Source organism: Pyxicephalus adspersus, chromosome 6 (assembly GCF_032062135.1).
Source record: "Pyxicephalus adspersus chromosome 6, UCB_Pads_2.0, whole genome shotgun sequence".
Classification (NCBI taxonomy): domain Eukaryota; kingdom Metazoa; phylum Chordata; class Amphibia; order Anura; family Pyxicephalidae; genus Pyxicephalus; species Pyxicephalus adspersus.
The window spans coordinates 26,754,654-26,775,109 of record NC_092863.1 but is presented as its reverse complement, the minus strand read 5'-3'; the positions used below and the strand labels follow the sequence as shown (position 1 = coordinate 26,775,109).

At 39.3% G+C, this 20,456-nt stretch overlaps 1 protein-coding gene across 1 annotated transcript in view; it reads left to right on the top strand.

Moving 5' to 3' along the window:
• The window catches only part of HSD17B3 (hydroxysteroid 17-beta dehydrogenase 3), a 69,525-nt gene that overhangs the window by 35,597 nt on the left and 13,472 nt on the right, over positions 1-20,456 (top strand). Inside the window, exons 2-7 of the mRNA XM_072413744.1 lie at positions 3,313-3,359; positions 8,218-8,293; positions 8,716-8,823; positions 10,832-10,899; positions 14,241-14,276; positions 20,223-20,257. Of these exons, the coding sequence (XP_072269845.1) occupies positions 3,313-3,359; positions 8,218-8,293; positions 8,716-8,823; positions 10,832-10,899; positions 14,241-14,276; positions 20,223-20,257 (370 nt within the window). The remainder of the gene's footprint in view (positions 1-3,312; positions 3,360-8,217; positions 8,294-8,715; positions 8,824-10,831; positions 10,900-14,240; positions 14,277-20,222; positions 20,258-20,456) is intronic.

Genomic DNA, 20,456 nt, shown 5'->3' with positions numbered 1-20,456 from the left:
AAGTACAAAGTTTAGAGATAAGAAATATGACATTTTCTGACTACGCCCGGATCTCGATCATGGTATCTTCTGATGTTTCCTCCCCAGGGGGCAGTCCTTGGTGTCTAAATGAATCACTTTTGTCTTCAGGTGAATTTGGGACTCATTTAGAGGGAAAGATATCGGCCTTTTTTTAATAGGAATGAAACGTCAGTCTCTAGCCCGCTGACCGTTTCGGAGGCCCATAAGTGCTCTGTGCGCGGTCTGTTGATACAGCAGGGCCATAGGGTCATAATTGACACAGCTGCTTCAGGATTTATATGACCTTAGGCTTCTTTCTAGCATCTTAGCAGGTAGGCTTACACCTATTCATCACCGCCTTATCCACTTAGATCAAAGTGGTTTTCTCCCATTTAGAGAGGAGAGGGATAACACTACTCGCACGCTTAATCTGATACACTATGTGACCACTCACAAAATTCCTTCACTGACCTTTCGGCAGATGCCGAAAAGGCCTTTGATCGCGTGAACTAGGTATACATGAAACACGTCCTTACCTTTATAGGCATTCCCAGCAGGCTGCTTACGTGGATACAGGCCCTGTACAGGAACCCCACCGCTTTTGTCTGAGTTAACGGAATCCTTTTCCACCCATTTTCTATCACAAATGGCACAAGCCAAGGATGCCCATAATCCCCCCTACTTTTTATTATGCTCCTCGAGCCTTTATTAGGCCATATTCGCAAGAATCCCGATATTAAGGGCGTTAGAGTAGGCTCCATTGATCACAAAGTGACACAAACAAACGATCTTCTCTTTTATATTACTGTTCCCCAGGTGACCCTTCCTAACCTACTGAAGGAGTTGCGTCAATATGCTCAGTTCTCTGTTTACAAAATTAACCTACAAAAATCAGAGGTGTTGGACATTAACTTGCCAACTGAGTTCCGGAAAGCTCTAGCCCCTTCCTTCCCGTTTAAATGGGCATGGGGTTCTATCAGATATCTGGGCACTAATATCCCTGCTGACCTCAGAAAAGAACTGAACTTTGTACCACTCCTTAACGTCATACATAGTGATCTTCAACGATGGAGACAACAGGCCTTTTCTTGGTTTGGCTGGTGCAATATTTTAAAAATGAACATCATGGCACGTCTTCTTTACCTACTCCAAACGTTACCGATACGCATCCCTCTCCATTTATTGCATAAAATTCGCTCTGAATTCCTGAGATTTATCTGGAACACTGAAACCCCTCGCCTTAACAAATTTCTTTTTCGACTCTGGAAAGACCAAGGGGGGATGGCCTTTCCAGACCCGATATTATACCACAGGGCGGTACATTTGACCCGCCTGCTAGACTGGTGCAGGCATGCCAGCTTTAAGGGATGGGTGAACCTGGAATGTCTCCTATAATGATAAGTGTGGCGGCATGGTCCTCAACTGAATATTCAATTGCCCTACGCCAACATACTCTGATAGGTGAAACGCTTAGAGTGGTGGCAAGGTATTTCCGTGCAGAGGGAATTACTGCCTTCCCCTCCCCTATGTTCCCTATCCGTGGACACTCCACGTTTCCAACTAGCAGGAAAGACCCAGTGTTTAAGATCTGGATTGAGAGTGGTGTTTTCCGGGCTACCCATTTCTTGCACCATTCCACCTGGTCCAGTACAGAACAGCTCCAGGTAGATCACTCCCTTCCTTGCCTAGATATCTAAAGAAAAATACAATTTCAACATTTTATTTTGTCAATGCAGTCGGCACAGGATTTCAGCCGCCCCCTTGGACCTCTAGAGAGTCAATGTGTTAATGGAGATCCCTTGAGAGGAGTGCTCTCCTATATGTATAAATTGCAACTGACAGCCCAGGACTCCTCTGTGCCATATTTTGTCACCAAATGGGAGAGAGACCTTGATACTAAATTTACCAAAGATCAAATAGATTGTATGTTATATTACAGGCACAAAGCCTCTATTAGCAACCGATATCAAGAGACTAATTACAATTTTCTCACCAAGTGGTATAGAACCCCTGATTGGCTAGCAAAGCTTTTTCCACACACAAGCTCAGCTTGTTGGAGATGTGGGCGACATACAGGTACGCTGTTACACATATTTTGAACCTGCCCTGGTCTTGCTTCATTCTGGGCGGATGTCGGGGATATTGTAAAAAGACTGACAGGAGTGTTGATAGGAGACAAACCTGATCTTGCCCGGCTGCATGTCGGCAATGTCGAGGAAATGCTATAAAAAATTGTTACTGCGCCATTTGTTAAATGCGGCCAGGGCCTGCATTCCCCCGTTGTGGAGACAAACTACTCCGCCCATTGTACAACAATGAGTGACCAGGGTGAACGATATACAATATATGAAGGAGCTTGTGAGATCAGGGGATCGGTCCTCACGCAGACCAATACATACCTGGTTTTATTGGCATGACTTCAAGACCACTGCAGACTATTTGCGGTTACTCCGCCCACCGGCATAAGATTTTGGCGCTTCCACTGTTTTTCCACCCTCCCTCCCTGCCCCCCTCCCCCTCAACCCCTGTCAGTCCTTCCTCCCCCCCTCCCCTTCTTTCTTTCTCCCCCTCTTTTTTCTATACTTAATATAAAAACAGCGACCACTAAAACCGGATAGAAGATTGCTTAATTCGTATAGCAGAAGTACTATTGTGTAATTTTTTCATTACCACAATGTGGTATTTTTAAAACTGTATTCTATTTTGTATTACTGTACGTTTATAGGCATATAGTATGCAAATAATGCTTATTATGACTTCCTACACTTTCTAGTTTTATCAATAAATACTAAAAAATTATATTAGTTTTCAAGGAACCCTGTTCTTCATTTTTATCTCTTAATGCCGTGTGTTTTTTGGCACAATTTTATGTCCTATTGGTTTGCAATACATTGGGTGATTTTGTATGAAAATAAACAGCAACACTACTCATTTATATAATGCAAGATTTCATTTTATTAGCAAAAAATGTATTGCTTCAGCAGTATCTTGCTGCAGTTTTACTGTGATATTTCTCTTGTGAGTTTCTGGGTTCTTCTAAAACAGAAACACACACATGGTCTACCTGCCATAGTGCTTGGATCTGTTCTTGCCCACCATTTTCTTTCCAGCCAGCTTGTTGTGTTCCATCTGTTGCATTTCTAATTATGTAATGTAAATAATAGAGAAGCCAGCAAACAAATTAGAGTACCACTCCTAACACTAAGTATGGGACTTTTCCAACTTCCATTTCCCCCAAAAATGTTTCAATTTAGGTGGATTGTTACTTTAAACATATGCAATAGAATGAGTGTATTTCCTTTTCCTTTTTAGTTGTGACTGGGTCTGGAGATGGGATTGGTAAAGCATACGCAATAGAGGTAAGGAAACCTAAATAGTAGCTGTCTTTAAATTTAATAATTAAACTATTTACTTACACACAGATCCTTCCAGGTATTGTCACCTTCATATGTTTTAAGCCTTTAAGACCTTCAGAGATACATGTCTAGAGCTTTGTGCTACTGGAAGACGCTTTTTATGGTGAAAATTTCTTAGAATAAATTGAAATGTCTTCTGTGGACAATGTCAGATGACAGTCTTGTCCGAAGACCCATGAAGTGAAGTTTGGTTGAAATGTTAACTACACTTGATGGCTGGGCAGTGTACATAATCTCATTAAATAAAATGCACAAATTTGATGTGGACCCACAGTTAGGTCTCAGCACCAGAAAGGCAAAGTGTAGGAATCTGGTATCATGCCCTCTGTGACTTAAGGGGTTCTCTATTCCGAATTTATTTATGATACTGACGGATATTTAGAATATTTGGGGATCAAATTGACCTTAACGTATTCTATACTTTAGTCCACCAATTATCCTCCCTTATTTGCGCAACTGAAACAAATGTTGACTAAATAGAATTTACATACCATTTCATGGCTGGGTAGAATCAATTCTTTAAAAATGACAGTGCCTCCAAAACTGTTGTGTTACTGTAGGAGACTTCCAATCCATGTCCCTACGCACATGGGAGCTTTTCAAAAAATGTTCTCATTTATCTGAAACAACAAAAAACCCAGATTACCAGGAAAAACTATTTATGCTCACAAACATCATGGAGGGCTGGGGGTAACAAATATTTTAAAATATTACCAGGCAGCACAAATAGCCCCGTTGTTCTCTTTTGCAGGCCATAAAGCCCCTGGGTTTGTTTAGAAACTGACCTTATTTTACTGACTGATGTAAGCTCACTTCCCTGGCTCCCACACAAATTGCGCCCTACTACGATTAGTGTCCACTTAAGACAAATATTTAAAGTATGGGATGGAATCAGGTATTTAGGAGGTTTAATGTCCCTACACCTTCCTGTTCTTACAATTCAACACAAACCTTTATTTTTACCAGGATTGGAATCACCAGCGGCTTTTAATTGATGGTCAGCACATAATTAAAGGACAGTATGTTCTCTCCTGGGAACGTAAGATATTCTTAGTTGGGAAGAGATTTGCTCAACTTACCAAGCACCGAATAAGGAATTTATTTGTTATTTACAACTGAGACACTGGATTAACTCTCTAACCAGAGGGTTGGATCTCTCACTGGATTAACACTATCTGAGCATATGTGTTTCTGAACATCCTTATGTCCAAAACAAATTGTTATATTGTATTCTAAGTTGACTGAAGGGACTAGGGCGTCATCACATTCCTATAAATCCCAATGGATGAAGGATCTATGTGATACAAAAAATAGTTCAATACCTGGGTAAAAATGACTAAATGTTTCACTAATATTGTTACCATGGAACCTGCTTTCAAAGTGATGATGAGGTGGTATATGGTAACAACCAGACTGAAACATATATATCCCCAACAATATCAAAGATGTGTTTCCGGGGAGGTCAAAAGTTGGGCACGGAACACCATATTTGGTAGACCTGTCCTTTGTTCATAAGATTCCGGGGTATTCATAAAGTCTTCATAAAGTCTCAAAGCGAGTAGACAACACATTTCTTAATGAAACGCTTTCCAGTATTTTGAATGACACCCAAGAAAAATTCTTTAACATATAGGCATACTCTTTGCCCAATTTATATTTGGTGTGAATACTATCTAGGTTAGCGCTAATCCTAATTTTATTACAGATTGTTGCGGGAAAACCCTTTATTTCTCCCTCCCCTTTTCTTTTAGTAGTAGTAGTTTGTTGTTTTATTTTTTTAAGTTTTATTTTTTTTTAACGAATGTATGTTTTGTAGTTGAGAAATGATGCATTCTATAATCTAGAACTGCCTTGACCATTTTTATAATCCTTGAATGACCAGTTCTTAGACTGTAATATGCAAACTTCTACAATATATTTCCCCTAATGAAAAAAAAACATAATGCAGGTTTGGTTTTCCTTTTTTCTATAAAATTTTAAATTGAAACCAAAAAAGACAAATAGAAAATTAATGCAACCAGGGTCTACTGAGCTGAAGTAAATTAATGTTCTTGGGTTTAGGTATACTTTAAGTTGGTGCCTCTTGGAAATCTGCACCAGACATTATGGATTGGCACAGAAATTCTTCATAACCAAAATTCTGTTGAAATCTGGTTGATTCAAAAGTCACTAACTTTCAATGGATAGCATAATAATTATGATATTTAATCTCTGTGCATTGAAGTTTATGGATGCCAACTTTTGAGTAAATTACAAAGCCTTTTAACATTGTATTGTCAGTAAAATTGCTAGTGATGATGGGAAGCATGGGGGTATTGAGCACCCGTAAGACTTGTGAAAGCCAAGAGCTTCAAGGGCAATAATGTAATTACACAATTATTTCAAAAACATTTTTGGTGATTGCCCTGAAACATTTTTATTTATTTAAAAAATGGTATGGGGTCCTAAGTAACATTCTAACCAGACCCTTCTCTATGCAGGAAGCCTTGGTAGCCAAAAAAGAGAGGGGCTTGTGAGCATACCAACTGAGCATACCAACTATCCATACCAGGCCCTACTTCCTCCCTCAACAGTGGGAGTCCCATAATTGAAGGATAAAGCCTCTCTCAACCTGTTCCTTTAAAAAGTTGTAGAGGAATCCAATGAGGAAATTGTCAGTAACAGAATACACAAATAATTTGAAGGTGTGACTATGAGGATGCCAATCCTAATACCAGGTAGAGAAATTAGAATGTTTATATGGGTTCTTTAAAGAATAAAAATTACATATGTATAAATAGTAGTATGATAGTATGATAATGTGTCTATATTATATATAATTATCCAGATGCATTCACTAAAGAGTGATAGGTAGGCAAATCTGGAATGGATCTGGTACAGGATTGAATACATTTGCCAACTAATGCAAATTACAACTTTCAAATGAATAAACATGTACATATGTAATGCTTTTAGATGGATGCATCAAATTACCTTCATGGAACTGGCCCCAATAACATGGTAATAAATAGATAATACCAGCTGTTTTTCAGTTAACAAGATGACAGGAATAGTGTTTCTTTCGTGTTGAAGAATTTTTCATCTGGCTTCATCAATCTAGATACATTTTGGACAGTCAGTTTGTACCAGCATGTGTTTTAGAGAACATGTTTTCCTAAAGGAAATAGCAGGAGTGTCAAATAAATATTTGAAGATCAATAGACTGGTCAGTGAATACCACTATTTAGAAAAAATAATGAAAATGCTGTTTATTTGCATATGTAATTATGACTGATTTTACATTGTTGAGGGTAGAACAAAAGATGAAGTCTGTTCTGCTCTTTAGCTCTTTGGTAAACTTTTTTTTATTTTACTGTAATCTCATAACTTTAATCTTAAAGAACAAAACAGGCAATAACGGTAAAGGTAAACAGATCAAAAATGTATTCCTAAAATTGGCTAAATAAACATTTCCTAGTGATTTTACACCTAAAATAAACATTTTAAAACTGTTTTGAACCAATTTGAATTTTTGGCCACATCTCTACTAGTTCCTTTTGTTTGTTTTTATGTTTTTGTGTTTATTTACATTTGGTTAACTTGTTCTGGTAATGGGTGGGGGGTACTATGTGCTCTGGATGATATTATGTAATGGTTCGACCTACGAAGCAATGTTTTGATGTCAATCCTAATCAATATTCAAACCAAAATATAAAAAAGGGATATGGTTATATAAAAACCAATAAAATTATACGTGTATTCCACTATTTTTATCAGCCTATCTAGACATCCAATATACCTTGAGCTCTTTACACAATATATATACTAGGACAAATAGTGGTGGGGAGGATGATTTTAAAGAGGTTACAGATTACACCTCAACAAACCCCACAACCATATAGAGGACTGGTTTTGGGTAAGGGGCTCTGTGTCCCCTAATTATGGGGCATTCCACTGAGAGAAGGCGTGGGGTGTGTCATGGACAGGAAAAGGACCCACATGCACAATGCCACTCTTTTTCTTGGCCATCCAGGTTTCATGCATGGAAAAGGGACTAATCAAAATTTCAAAAAAGTATTATCACTTTAAAAATGAAAAAACAAAAAAAAAAAAAAACAAAATCAAACCTATGTTTGGTAAATTCAGAGTCCATGGGTTTTTTTGCTGCTGACAGTTTTTGTGGCAGACTCTGCATAAGTAACCACATAAATTCCAAGTTCCATCGACAAAGTGCAGAGGAATTTGTCATTAAGTGGTGGGAGCAGGCATACTTACATCATCAGTCATGACTGACATCACCGGACATCTTAACTGGTGATGGATTTACTTTTGAGGATATACATATAATTTGAAAAAAAATATTTATTATAAATAAATAATTATTTAAAAGTTATTAGGCATTTGTTGTGTTTTTATTTTAATAAAATGCAGACTGCTGTCAGTATGCTTTTTTTTTGTAATTCCTACTGGGAATGGGTAAGGAGTATTATTTACCTGGGTGAGGAGAAGGATATCCGAGGATATTAAATTCTCTTTCACCCATAAATCTCCATAAATATTTGGGGGACAGTTTATGGTAAAGGAGGTCTGACCTTCAACTATAAGACCCCTAATGTTGAGGAAAGGCAGGGGATGAAATATAAACAGGAAAAAGGAAGCCACATGGAACCTGCCCTTCTCAATCTGGCCACCTAGGCATCAAGAAAAGGGATTAAATAAAATACTTTTTTTGCAATATTTATACAAGTGCAATACAGATGTGGTAAACTGGTAATATACATATAGTATACTAAAATAAACTAAATTCAACTTCCTTTTGTAGCTTGCTAATCGTGGCATGAACATTGTGATGATCAGTCGAACCCTTGAGAAAATGCAGCATATTGCTAAAGAGATTGGTATGTTTTCTCGTATATTTTACAGGTTCAGAATTATGAACATAGAGATATGCACGCACATCCCTATTTACATACATATTTAGATGTTAAGTCACAAAACTACACACAAAAAATGCAAAATTAGCAAGTACATTTTAATTTAAGGATACAGTATGTATTTACTTTATTGAGTTTGAAGATAATTGCAGGCATCCAGGCTATTTGAGGAATCCAGTGTAGCTAATGAGAAAAAAAAATGAGGAAACTCAGTATGAGAAATACATTTTCAAATAGACAAATAGACTTATAAATGTAAAAATGTGTTCTTCCACTTCAACTGCAAATTTAGACTGTTTAAATTTATTCATGTTATTAATGATTACTAGAAACTGTGACGTAATGTTTGAAATGTTATAATACATATAAATTCTTTGTTTTCATAGAGCAGAATACTGGGATAAATATTAAATTAATACAAGCTGACTTCACACAAAATAAAATATATGAACATATTGAAGAAAGTCTGAAAGGACTGGAAATAGGAATTCTAGGTATGATCAGAAATTGTCCATCACATAGTAATTTTAAGTTAATTTTTGGGTGTACACATCTTGTTTTCTGTGCCTGTCTATGTGGAAAAGATGATTTCTGGCACTTGCAAGAAAATGCATGGCATCTACAGAATTATAAATAAAGATATGAATACTTGAAGACAAAACAGGTTAGCCAAAGACATTTATGTGTCTGCTACACTTAGGCAGCATTCCCGAGATAACTTGGTATATTGACAGAAGTGGAGGGTTTTTGGAGTTTTCAAAGCATTAAAGTGTATTTGAATTCTAAATCTTTCAATATATTTGGGGTCGTGCCTCTCTGTATACAGTTTTCTTAAGCCAAGTGCTTTACCTAAATCTGTTGTTCGTTGACTGAACCAGTAACAGCACTTCTCATTGTAAGATGATATTACTAATTATTACCATTGCTTATAATAGAGAAGAGCTGTGTTAAGGTGCGTACACACTTCCAATTTTTATCGTTCCAATCGAACGACGAACGATCGATTGGGCAAAAAATCGTTCGTAAAAAAGTAACCAACGACGCCGACGAACGAGGAAAGTCGTTGGAAACGAACGACCGGACCGGCGGATCGGATTGGACGACGATCGTTGAACATCGTTCGTGTGTACGGTCGTTCGTTGATCGTCCATGATCTGAGCATGCGTAATGAACGAACGTTCGTTCACTTTCCTGTCGTGCACATAGTTCCTCTATCGCTCAAACGATCGTATCTATTGTGTGTACAATATCTACGAACGATCGTGTCGTTATCTCTAGGTGCAGGATCGGTGCTATACGATCGTTTGTATATATTGTGCAGGATCTTTCGTCGTTCGTTTTCCAACGATAATAATTGGAAGTGTGTACGTAGCTTTAGTCTGCTATGCATGAACCCTTAGTTATCCATGAGGCAGCTTATCTGCTACACCTAATAGGCAGCCCAATGATAAGCAATCTGTCAGCAATTTATTTAGAGGAGAAGAGCCTGTACAACTGTGCTGGACATAAAGCAAGGCTGGAGTTCACCTTTGGAAAAACGGTATACAGTAAGCTATAAAAGCAAACACTAAAAAAATAGATTTTAGGTTTTCATGCATTTTAGGAATCAATGTATATGTAGGGCATATTTAGCATTCCTCAATTTTCTACTTTTTTTGCTTTATTTTACCCATCTGAAAATCTGGCCCCTTTTACTGAGAATAATGTGGCCCTCCTAAAGATTTACTCAATTTAAGCAAGCACACTGTTTGACCTGCCCTGTATTCTCTTCCTCTCAGAGCTCCCTTTTTGAGTAGTGGGCTGTTTCCTATGCTGCCTTCGCTTTATGCTATTAGCAGACAAACATAAAACTATCATACAAACAAATGTGCTGTTAGAAATGCATGAAAGAAAAATATGGCCTTGTTACTTCAATCCTCTAACTTTCTTGATCTCTGAATTATGTGAATACCTACTCTGGCTCGCAATCTGCTTTGAAAATAATAGTGAAAAACAGGGCACACAGCTAGTCTACACTAAAACCACATTTTAGGAGTAGGCAGTCAATTCTTTCAAATGCTAATATCTGATTGTATGCTGGTTCAGCAATTGAGCTAGGTTCTTTCTGCATGTATATCTTGATCTAACCTGTATTGCCTTTATCTTCTAATCCTCTTTTTCTGTATTGGTTTTGGCATCTGTTTTGCATCTCCCTTCATATTTTTAATGCCTCTGGTCCCTGCACATAAACAAAAGCCTACCATCATCATCTATCAAAATTCTTTATTCTTAATCTTTATTCTTATTTGTCTGCTCTGTTTCTGTACTAGTACTCAAGTTCTTGTCTTGGCTCTGATCCTGTACTTGCTCTCCTGTGAGTCTACAGTATTCCCAGATCTCTTTGATTTGTTCTGGATTCCAACTGTGCACCTGTCATTGGACCCTTTTGCTCAAGAAAGACCTGTACCATCGAATCTATGTTTCTGGTTTTAAATGTGTAACTCTTACTTTTTCATTTTGCAGTTAACAATGTTGGAATGCTTCACAACCCTGACCCATGTTGTTTTCTTGCTGGACCAGATAATGATGAGGTGCTTCAGTTCAAAGTTTATTACAGTATTATTTTTCAGATTTGTTGTATTGTATAACAGCAAGTAACATACCACGAAGATTATCTTTATTTGCAGTTGGCCATTTCGTTTTTTTCTCTGTACAGTGCTGTGCATAAGTTTTACCTCTTGTGCTTTTTCAGATTTTTTGTGTTAAAAATTGCAAACAAAATTTAGTCTGATGTTTTGATAGGGTTGTTTATTATGGACCACTCAGAAGATGCAAAATATTATCATGGGGCCATTATAAAATCAGACATCAGACACGTGTGCTTTTTTTTACTCCTGTAAAGACAGTCCATGATAGAATGATCAAATTACCAACCAATTAGGAATTGTGCTGCAACTGTTTTTGGGTAAGTCTCCACCAGCTTGGCGCACATCTAGTAGTCTTATAAAAAAGTTGACAGGAGCTGTTGCAAAATGTCCTGTCCTTGGTTCTCATTCAGATTGTGTCACGGTCCCTTCCGTGACTAAGGTTAGAGGATCTGTGAGACAAACTGCACGTGGGGTGGTCGGTCTGACAGTCTCTTTGGTTTTGCTTGTTTCTGTGTTGTTGTTTGTGATGACCACACCCCTTGTATCAGCTGCAGCTGGTGGTAATTACTGCTTCTCTATTTAGTCTGGCCTCACACTTCATGCTATGCGATTGATATTCACCTCTGGGATGTGAAGAGCTGGTGTGTTGTCCTCTGCAGAGTTCCTGCTTCTCTATTTGCTATTAAGATAAGTTGAACTACTTTTGGTGTTTTTGTTCTTTAGTTGTTACTAGGCCTCAGGGAGACACTGGTCCTTTCATCAGGGAAGGAACCAGTAGTCTCAAGCCCAGTCACTACTCCTAGCGTTATTCAGGGCTACTAGGGCCTAGGTTCCCATGTATGAGTATTACCACCATCAGGGGATATTCATACTGTCAGGAGTTAGGGCTAGGTTAGGGTGTCTGTAGGGGGTGACCATTCCCTTTTCCCATTTTGCTCCTATCCCCTAGTAACTTTGTTGTGTAAGGTACTATTCAATGTCCTCATTACATGGTCTCTAAGATTTGATTGACAGTCTTCTCTAGGCAGTTATATTGTATTGCACTCTTTATTATTCGATTTAGCAGTGCTTGGGAGGATGTTCAAATTTTGGTATATTATTGGGTTGACCATGGTTAGCACTTTTTTAGAACTTTGTCCTGTGCTTGCTTGACAGGAGCTGTTGCAAAATTTCCTGTCTTTGATTCTCATTCAGGTTGAGTTATTTGCTCTGAGTGCATCATCCTTTTTTTTTTATTTTGAGCTTTGCCCCCGTCATTTGTCCTATTCAAAAAAAAAAAAAAAAAAAAAAATTTTACATAAAATTACCCTGCATTTTGCTCCTATGCCCTAGTAACTTTGTTGTGTAAGGTACTATTCAATGTCCTCATTACATGGTCTCTAAGCTTTGATTGACAGTCTTCTCTAGGTAGGTATATTGTAGTGCACTCTTTATTATTCGATTTAGCAGTGCTTGGGAGGATGTTCAAATTTTGGTATATTATTGGGTTGATCATGGTTAGCTCTTTTTTAGAACTTTGTCCTGTGGTTGCTTTTTATAGCTACTTGATATTATTGATGCCATTTATTTAGATATATTCTCTTATAAACTCTGAAATAGGCATGTGTATTTTAGGCTAATGTGATAATATAATATAATTCTAGGTGAATAAAAATGAGCTCCATCCTAATGAAGAAAATTAAAATTGAACTGAAATCTGCAGATTATAATTTATAGAATTTACCTATAAATATGTATAAGAAAGCAGTCTTAGTGCACTAGTTTAAATCCAAAGAGACTAAACTCTTTTTACACGTGTAGCAAAACACTGTAGAAACTAACTAGTCAAATACATGCTCAAAGGATTATAAACCTTGATTTCCCATGCCAACAAAAATAAAAAAGCAGTTGTTATTGCAAAACTTTTCTCTGACGCTACCCTACACAGACTCACAGCTCTGTGATCCAATTGCTTTTGTCATATGGATTTATTGTTGTTCAGCATCATGAAATGTCAGAGCAGAATACTGCAGGGAGTACAGCCACAATATTATGTGGTGATGCTTCCGGCATCATTTACAATCCACTGACTACAAGAGCATTAGGAAAATACATGCATCATGTGACTATACCAAGGACTACAGAGAAAAAGGTATGTACACATCAGGTAGGGGGCAGAGTTCAGCAGACAGAGGTGCTGCTGAGTCGTGAGTGGGGATTCACGACTCAGCAGCACCTCCGTCTGCCGAACTCTGCATGGGACATGATCCACTTCCATTCCATTATACATTGTAAAATCCTAAATTTACACTCACCTCACATGACGGTTTCAATTTATCCCAAACGTTGAACAAACGTTCTCTGCCAAATTCCCTGAGGAAGCCGATAGGCGAAAAAAAAACATCAGGATATGAGACGTTTCTTTTTAAAATACCAAATAAGGATATCAATGTCTAGTGTATCGGTCAGTCTTCCCATGATTGTGTATACCAGAGAGACCGGATAAAACCCTGTGTTACATATTTTGTTTAAAAGTTATTTACTTCAAATTGTCTTTTACAATATATTATTGTTTTTCTACACTAAAACCTTAGCTATTCTTGGTCTTTCTTTTCTACTTACATACGCTATTTAGGGGAGCGGACAATTATGCTTACATGGAAAAGCATTAGCGCCAGTTATATTTTGTTAAATCATATTTTCTTATTTCTCAAAATTATGTTTTATATTTGATTTGATGCTGTGTATTATAAATAAATATTTTAACATAGGATATATCCATGACACTGCTGTCACAGAGTAAACACAAAGCAGAATCTGTTTGCTTTCAGAGTCCCGCTCTATTTATTTTATTAAATATTTATTCTTATTAATTATATACAATAGTTTGTAAGAGGCCATGTAAAGGGACAGGGTCATTCCGATTTATTTACATGCCTATGCGTGTAAACTCTAGCTTGGCTCCAAAAAAAGGGTCTATAATTTAAAAGCTCACTAGATACTATTACTAATTACTAATAATTATTAATGTAATGTTAAATACTTATTCTTATTAATTATATACAATAATTTTTAATAGGCCATGTAAAGGGACAGGGTCATTCTGATTATTTATATGCCTGTGCATGTAAACTCTAGCTTAGATCCAAAAACAGGGTCTTTAATTTAAAAACTCACTGGATATTTTTGCTAATGATTATTAATTATTAATGTTATTTATTAATATATATACATTTATTATTGGTATGCCAGATTTCATAGTTACCTTATAAAATATGTATAAATCTCTACTTCTTTTCATCTAGAATCTGATTAACTGCAATGTGATTTCTGCTGTTAAGGTATGGATATTGTGTTTCTCTTTTCACAAGCTCTTGTAACAGCTCAGTCCATATGAAATAAAGTAATAACATAACCAAATAATTGGAATTGAGGGATTTTTTTTTGTTGGTTGAGGTATATTCTCTATAGTTTTAAATGGTCAAGTTTACCATGAAACGATGTTTTAGGCTTTTTCTACTGAGCTTCATGACCTACTGACTTAAAACTGCGGTGCCAAGTGTTGGATTGTCCCAAACACGTTTGTGTATTTCCATTTCTCCTATGCCATTCTTCATAGTATATGATATAATAAATTATAAATTAAAAATAAATGCTACTTACCCCAGACCTGAGCTAAAGGTCTTGGTCAGCATACCAAAATGATATTTTGCTAATGGATGCCCTAAGAGAATTAGGCAACTAATGCTTAGATAATGTTATTGTTGTTTTTAATAATAATAATATTAATAATGGTTTATATAGCGCCATCAAATTTTGTTGCCTCGTACGATAGACAATACAAAGTATAGACAATACCAACAATATGAGAGATACAGATAAGGCCCAGTTCAATAGCTAACCTTAAAAAATGTACATAGATGTGGATAGATGAGAATATAAACAGTTGCACACAGTAAGGGCCCAACTTCTATGCTTACAATCTCTGGGAGAAAATATGAGAAGACAGCCATGGAGAAAATAGAGGATCATTGGTGAGAGCCATGATGTTTGTGGTCAGAAGAGCCCAATGCTAAGCACTTTCATATATTATAATTAGAGATGAGCGAATCGAAGCTGACGAAGTGGAATTCGATCCAAATTTCAGGAAAAATGCGATTCGCAACGAATCTGAATTTCCTTGCGATTCGTGCTAACAAATCACAATTTTTCCTAAAACGGTGGCTACACGTGTAAGGACATGGGGCAAGGAACTCTGGGAAGGCAGGATGACCCATAATGCCATGCATGCAGCCAATCAGCAGCCAGCTCTGTGATGTCACAGCCCTCAGCCATTTTGGATTAAGACGTTTTACAGCGTTCTAAAAGCAGGGAGAGATGTGTGCAGGCGCTAGAGAGAGTGATAGCAAAAACCTCATTGTGAGAAAAAAACTTTCGATTTATAAGTGCAGGGAAAGGATAGGGAGGAATCATTTTAACAGCATCTTATTGCAGGGAGAGACGTCAGAAGGCGCTAGGGACAGTGCTAGAAAAGCGATTTACAAGTGCAGGGAAAGATTATTTGGGGATCCAAATAGCCATTATACAGCTCTGTCATTCCAGCAATTTATATATCCAGAAAAATATATACGCAGTTCACTGTTGCAGTTATTTGTGGTGAAAGCGTTTAGTGGCCTATTTCAGTACAAAAAGAAAAATATATACGCAGTTCACTGTTGTAGTTATTTGTGGTGAAAGCGTTTAGTGATGTATTTGAGTACAAAAAGAAAAATATATACGCAGCTCACTGTTGCAGTTATTTGTGGTAAAAGCGTTTAGTGGCCATTTCTGTACAAAAATATTCGTCGCTTTAAGGTGTGTTTTAATTTGCTTTTAATTTATTTAGTTCAAGTAAAATTATGGCAGAGAAGTGGCAGGCCATGCACAAAGGAGAGGCAGAGGCCTAAATGTTTCTGGCGCAGGCAGAGGTCGCAGCAGAGTAAGGGGTTGTGTCAGCAGAAGTTGCAGCAAGAGGCCTGAGCTCCCGGTGTCATCTAGCGGTCGTGTCTTGACCAGCAACCCAGCGATTCTTGATTGGTTAATTCGGTCATCCACTTCATTCCAAGTGACATCAGACACCCCCAGCCAACAGTCGGTGGATTTGTCAGACACAACCCTTAGTTGGCATGGCCCGGGAGCAGGCCCTGTGCCCTCACCTGTCCTCAACCTGCCTCTCTCCTTTGCTGTTTCCTCAGCCACAGAAGTATTGTATGCTGTGAGCTCAGCTCCACTATACAGCGAGGACGAGCTAGTAGAGGACAGTCAGCAGCTACTGCTCAGCCAAGATCTGGAGGGGACATCCGCCGCTTCCTCCTCTAGGCAGGCAAGTAGTGATGAGGAGAGTGGCGTGGGAGGTGGTGTTGCGAGCGGTCAGGCTCCTGACCGAGAGACCGTTGAGGAGGACATCAGTGACGTGCATACAGTACTCAATGATGAAGCCGATCGCACTTTGGAGCCGGGTGAAGAAGGGGCTTCATCATCATCAGGTGATGCCTGGGCGAATGGAGTCACACAGGGGAGGAACTGCTTCGTGTGACTCATCAAGAAATTAAATCATGGCTTTCTTTGCGACAACTCAAAATCAGAACCATGGTGACCGACAACGGGAAGAACATTATGTCTGCGCTGCGTCAAAGAAGGCTGAGCCATGCACCCTGCATGGCACATGTCTTCAATCTGGTTGTCAAGCGGTTCCTGAAGTCTTCCACCCATCTGCAAGACATCATAAAAATGGCAAGGAAACTTTGCATGCACTTCAGCCACTTGTACACTGCAAAGCACACCCTTCTTGGGCTGCAGCAGCAGAATGGCATCCCCCAACAAAGGCTGATATGTGACGTTTCCACCCGTTGGAATTCCACCCTCCGTATGTTGGACGGACTATAGGAACAGAGAGGGAGAGAGGCCATCAACAAATTCTTGATGATCCAAGCGGATAGGAGTACTCCCATATGTAACTTCGATGTCAGCCAGTGGCAGCTCATGCATGACACCTGCCGCTTGCTCAGGCCCTTTGAGGAGGCCACGTTATTTGTCAGTTGCCAGGACTACGGGATGAACAACGTCATTTCACTGCTTCATGTTCTGGAACAGATGCTGGTAAATCTGGCTGGTCAGAGGACTGGAGACGAGGCACCTAGATCCCACGGCCACATGAGCCCTGTGGGGGCTGAACTGGAGAAGGAGGACATTGGAGCAAAGGCAATGTATAGCGAAATGGGTAGTTTTTCTACTCAGGTGACAGGAGAGGAGGAGCAGGAGCAGCCAGATGAGCAAGAGGGAGATGAGGAAGACGAGGCAGAGGACCCAGACACACTGTGGCAGTATGCACTGGAGATGAAAGCAGGAAGTCTTGCAGAAATGGCCCGCTGCGTGCTCACTTGCTTGCGCAGTGACAGCCAAATTGTCACTATTCGGCAGAGGGATGACTTCTGGCTCTCCATCTTGTTGGACCCTCGCTACCGGTCCAAAATGGGGGCCTTTTTTACACCCACTGTGAGGGAGGACAAACTGAACTACTACAGAGACATCCTATGTGGCCAGTTGGCCGCTGCCTATCTGCGCTATCGTCCATCTTCTCGCAGGTCTGACCGGGGGGGCCCTCTGCACTCATGTTCCACTGCCATGGCTGCTGGGGAGGGGTGGGGTGGCAGGAGCAGTACCAGCTTCATCAGCAGCAGCCTGAGTCTAGAGTCGCTGATGAGCAGCTTTCTTTACCCACATAGTAAACAAACTACTGACTGAGCCTGATGCTGCCGCCACCTCCACACTATGTCATTGTGCTACTCTGTGACCTCCTGATGCTGTTGCCACTTCCAAACTATGTCATTGTGCAACTCTGTGGCCTCTTGATGCTGTTGCCAACTCCATACTCTGTCATTGTGCCACTCTGTGGTCTCCGCCTAATGCTGCTGCTGCCGCCACCTCTGTGGTCTCCTCCTGATGTTGCTGCTCCCGTCACCTCCAGACTCTGTCATTGTGCCACTCTGTAGCCTCCTGATGCTGCCACCACCTCCAGACTCTGTCATTGTGCCACTCTGTAGCCTCCTGATGCTGCCACCACCTCCAGACTCTGTCATTGTGCCACTCTGTGGCCAGTTATCCCTGTGGTAAATTTTCTGACACCTCCTGCTCTGAATCCAAAAGTTACAGGAATCAAGAGGCCCCACTTTAACATTCTGTATTCATAGTGAGCCTCCTGATGCTGCCGCCACCTCCAGACTCTGTCATTGTGGCACTCTGTGGTCTCCTCCTGATGTTGCTACTGCCACCACCTCTGTAGCCTTCTCCTGATGTTGATGCTGCTGCCACCTCCAGACTCTGTCATTGTGCCATTCTCTAGCCTCCTGATGCTGCCGCCACCTCTAGACTCTGTCATTGTGCCACTCTGTAGCCTCCTGATGCTGCCGCCACCTCCAGACTCTGTCATTGTGCCACTCTGTGGCCAGTTATGCCTGTGGTAAATTTTATGACACCTCCTGCTCCGAACCCAAAAGTTACAGGGATCAAGAGGCCCCACTTTTACAGTCTGTATTCATACTGAAAATCCTGATGCTGCCGCCACCTCCAGACTCTGCCATTGTGCCACTCTGTGGCCTCTGCCTGATGCTGCTGCTGCTGCCACCTCAGTCACCCTCTCCACTCTGTCGGGGGGGCTCTACTTGTATAAGCGGTTAATAGAACAAGTTCTGTAGACATCTATGTGGAATCAGCTGACGAGGGTGTAAAAGGAGTGCGCTTCTTCTTGACGCTAACATGGACCTGTAAGGCTGAGTTCATACTTGAGTTATTTGGTCAGTTTTGGCCCCGTGACTGCCTAAATAAGTGAAGTGTGCAGTGATTCTAATAGTGACGCCTGTAATTTGCATGTCATGCTGACTCACAGTATTATTTCACTACCGCAGCAGACTCCCTATGGGTGTTACTGCAAGGCACAGTGTTCTACACCACTATCAAGGCTCTCTGCAGCCCGGAAATAGCCGTTTTAATGCGATTCGCCACAAATAAATTCGGAACGAAGCAAATCCTTTCGGAAACTTTGGCGAACCGGCCGAACCGATATTTTGAGAAATTCACTCATCTCTAATTATAATATTATAGCAGACATAGCAGTAAAAATGCCATCACTAGTGACCATGACACCCTGGGCCATGGTCTAGATGACCTTGTGGAAAATCTGGCCCTCGTTAAGGGGTGTATTTATGTGCTAGGTCAGAAATGTAAGTAGAAAAAGTAGTGTCTATTCCTCAACAAATTGATTATAAAACGGTAAATTGCCTTATCCTTCATACATAGCAAAAAGTGCCTGTCAGGTCAGGTGTGTGCGGATGCAGCATCAGGTCGGGCATTTGTTTGAAATGTTCTTTTTTCAAAATTCTGCATGTGTGCATTGATGTAGCCCTTCATCGATTGGGTCAAGTTAATTTGAAAGAGGCTTAAACGCATGCTGCTGATGGTCATCTTAATTTGATGCTATCAATATTTACCATAGTTAATGCTGAATTAAAACTAGGGCTATTGTGTGTTACACTGATACCTATCCCCTGAGAAAGCGGTTCTCGCAAAACGTGTTGAAAAAACATGAAATTGTCTGGATAGCTGACTTTTGTTAATTGATGATGTGTTGCTTAAGATGGCCATGGCATGTGTTGTTTGTCTGTTTTAGGTTCTATATATTTTTTAATTGATACTTGCCAGGAATTCCCAATTTTCCCGGTTTGCCCCTTCTGTTCTTTTTGAAGAAATGTAAGTAGGCAGGGGCTGTGAAGTGACTTAAAGGCAAAGCACAGTAGCTTTGATTTTAGGGAACATATGTTTATTGGCAAATCTGTTTCATTTCATCTGCACTACAGCTGAAACAGTTCTTCAAAATACAAATAAAATTAGGAATTTCAAATTACTATAATTTTTATTGACCTATTTGAAAAAATATTATTTTATAGACTAAGCAGTCTATTTATAAAACAGTTAATGTAACAAATTCAACATACACTTGTGGACAATGTTTTAAATGCATGTGTTTTCAATTACAGTAATTTTTTTCCACCAGAGAATGTGCTGACTGTTAGATTCACTGCTTTATGAATACATCACTATTGGTCCTAATATCTTTGCACCAACATTGAAACAGCCAACACAGCAGCACATGTAGTTATTTTGGGTTCTAAGAACAGGAGCTTAATGAGGACTTGACAGGCTCACTTTTCAATTATTAATACATTATTGTATTTTTATTTATTATTTTTTAGATGACAAGAATATTATTGAAACAAATGGAAGAAAGGTGAGATCTGTTTTGTTTACCAAATAAATAGAAAAATATGTAAAATATTAAGCACCTGGGCGTTACACTGATGTCTAGATTTCTGTACCAAAAGCGGTACACTGTTTTTCATAAAAAAATTTTTTAAATTAAAGACCTGTAAGTTACAGAAATATGTCCGAACAGGGTTCTAGTAGATATCATGAATATAAAAAAAAAA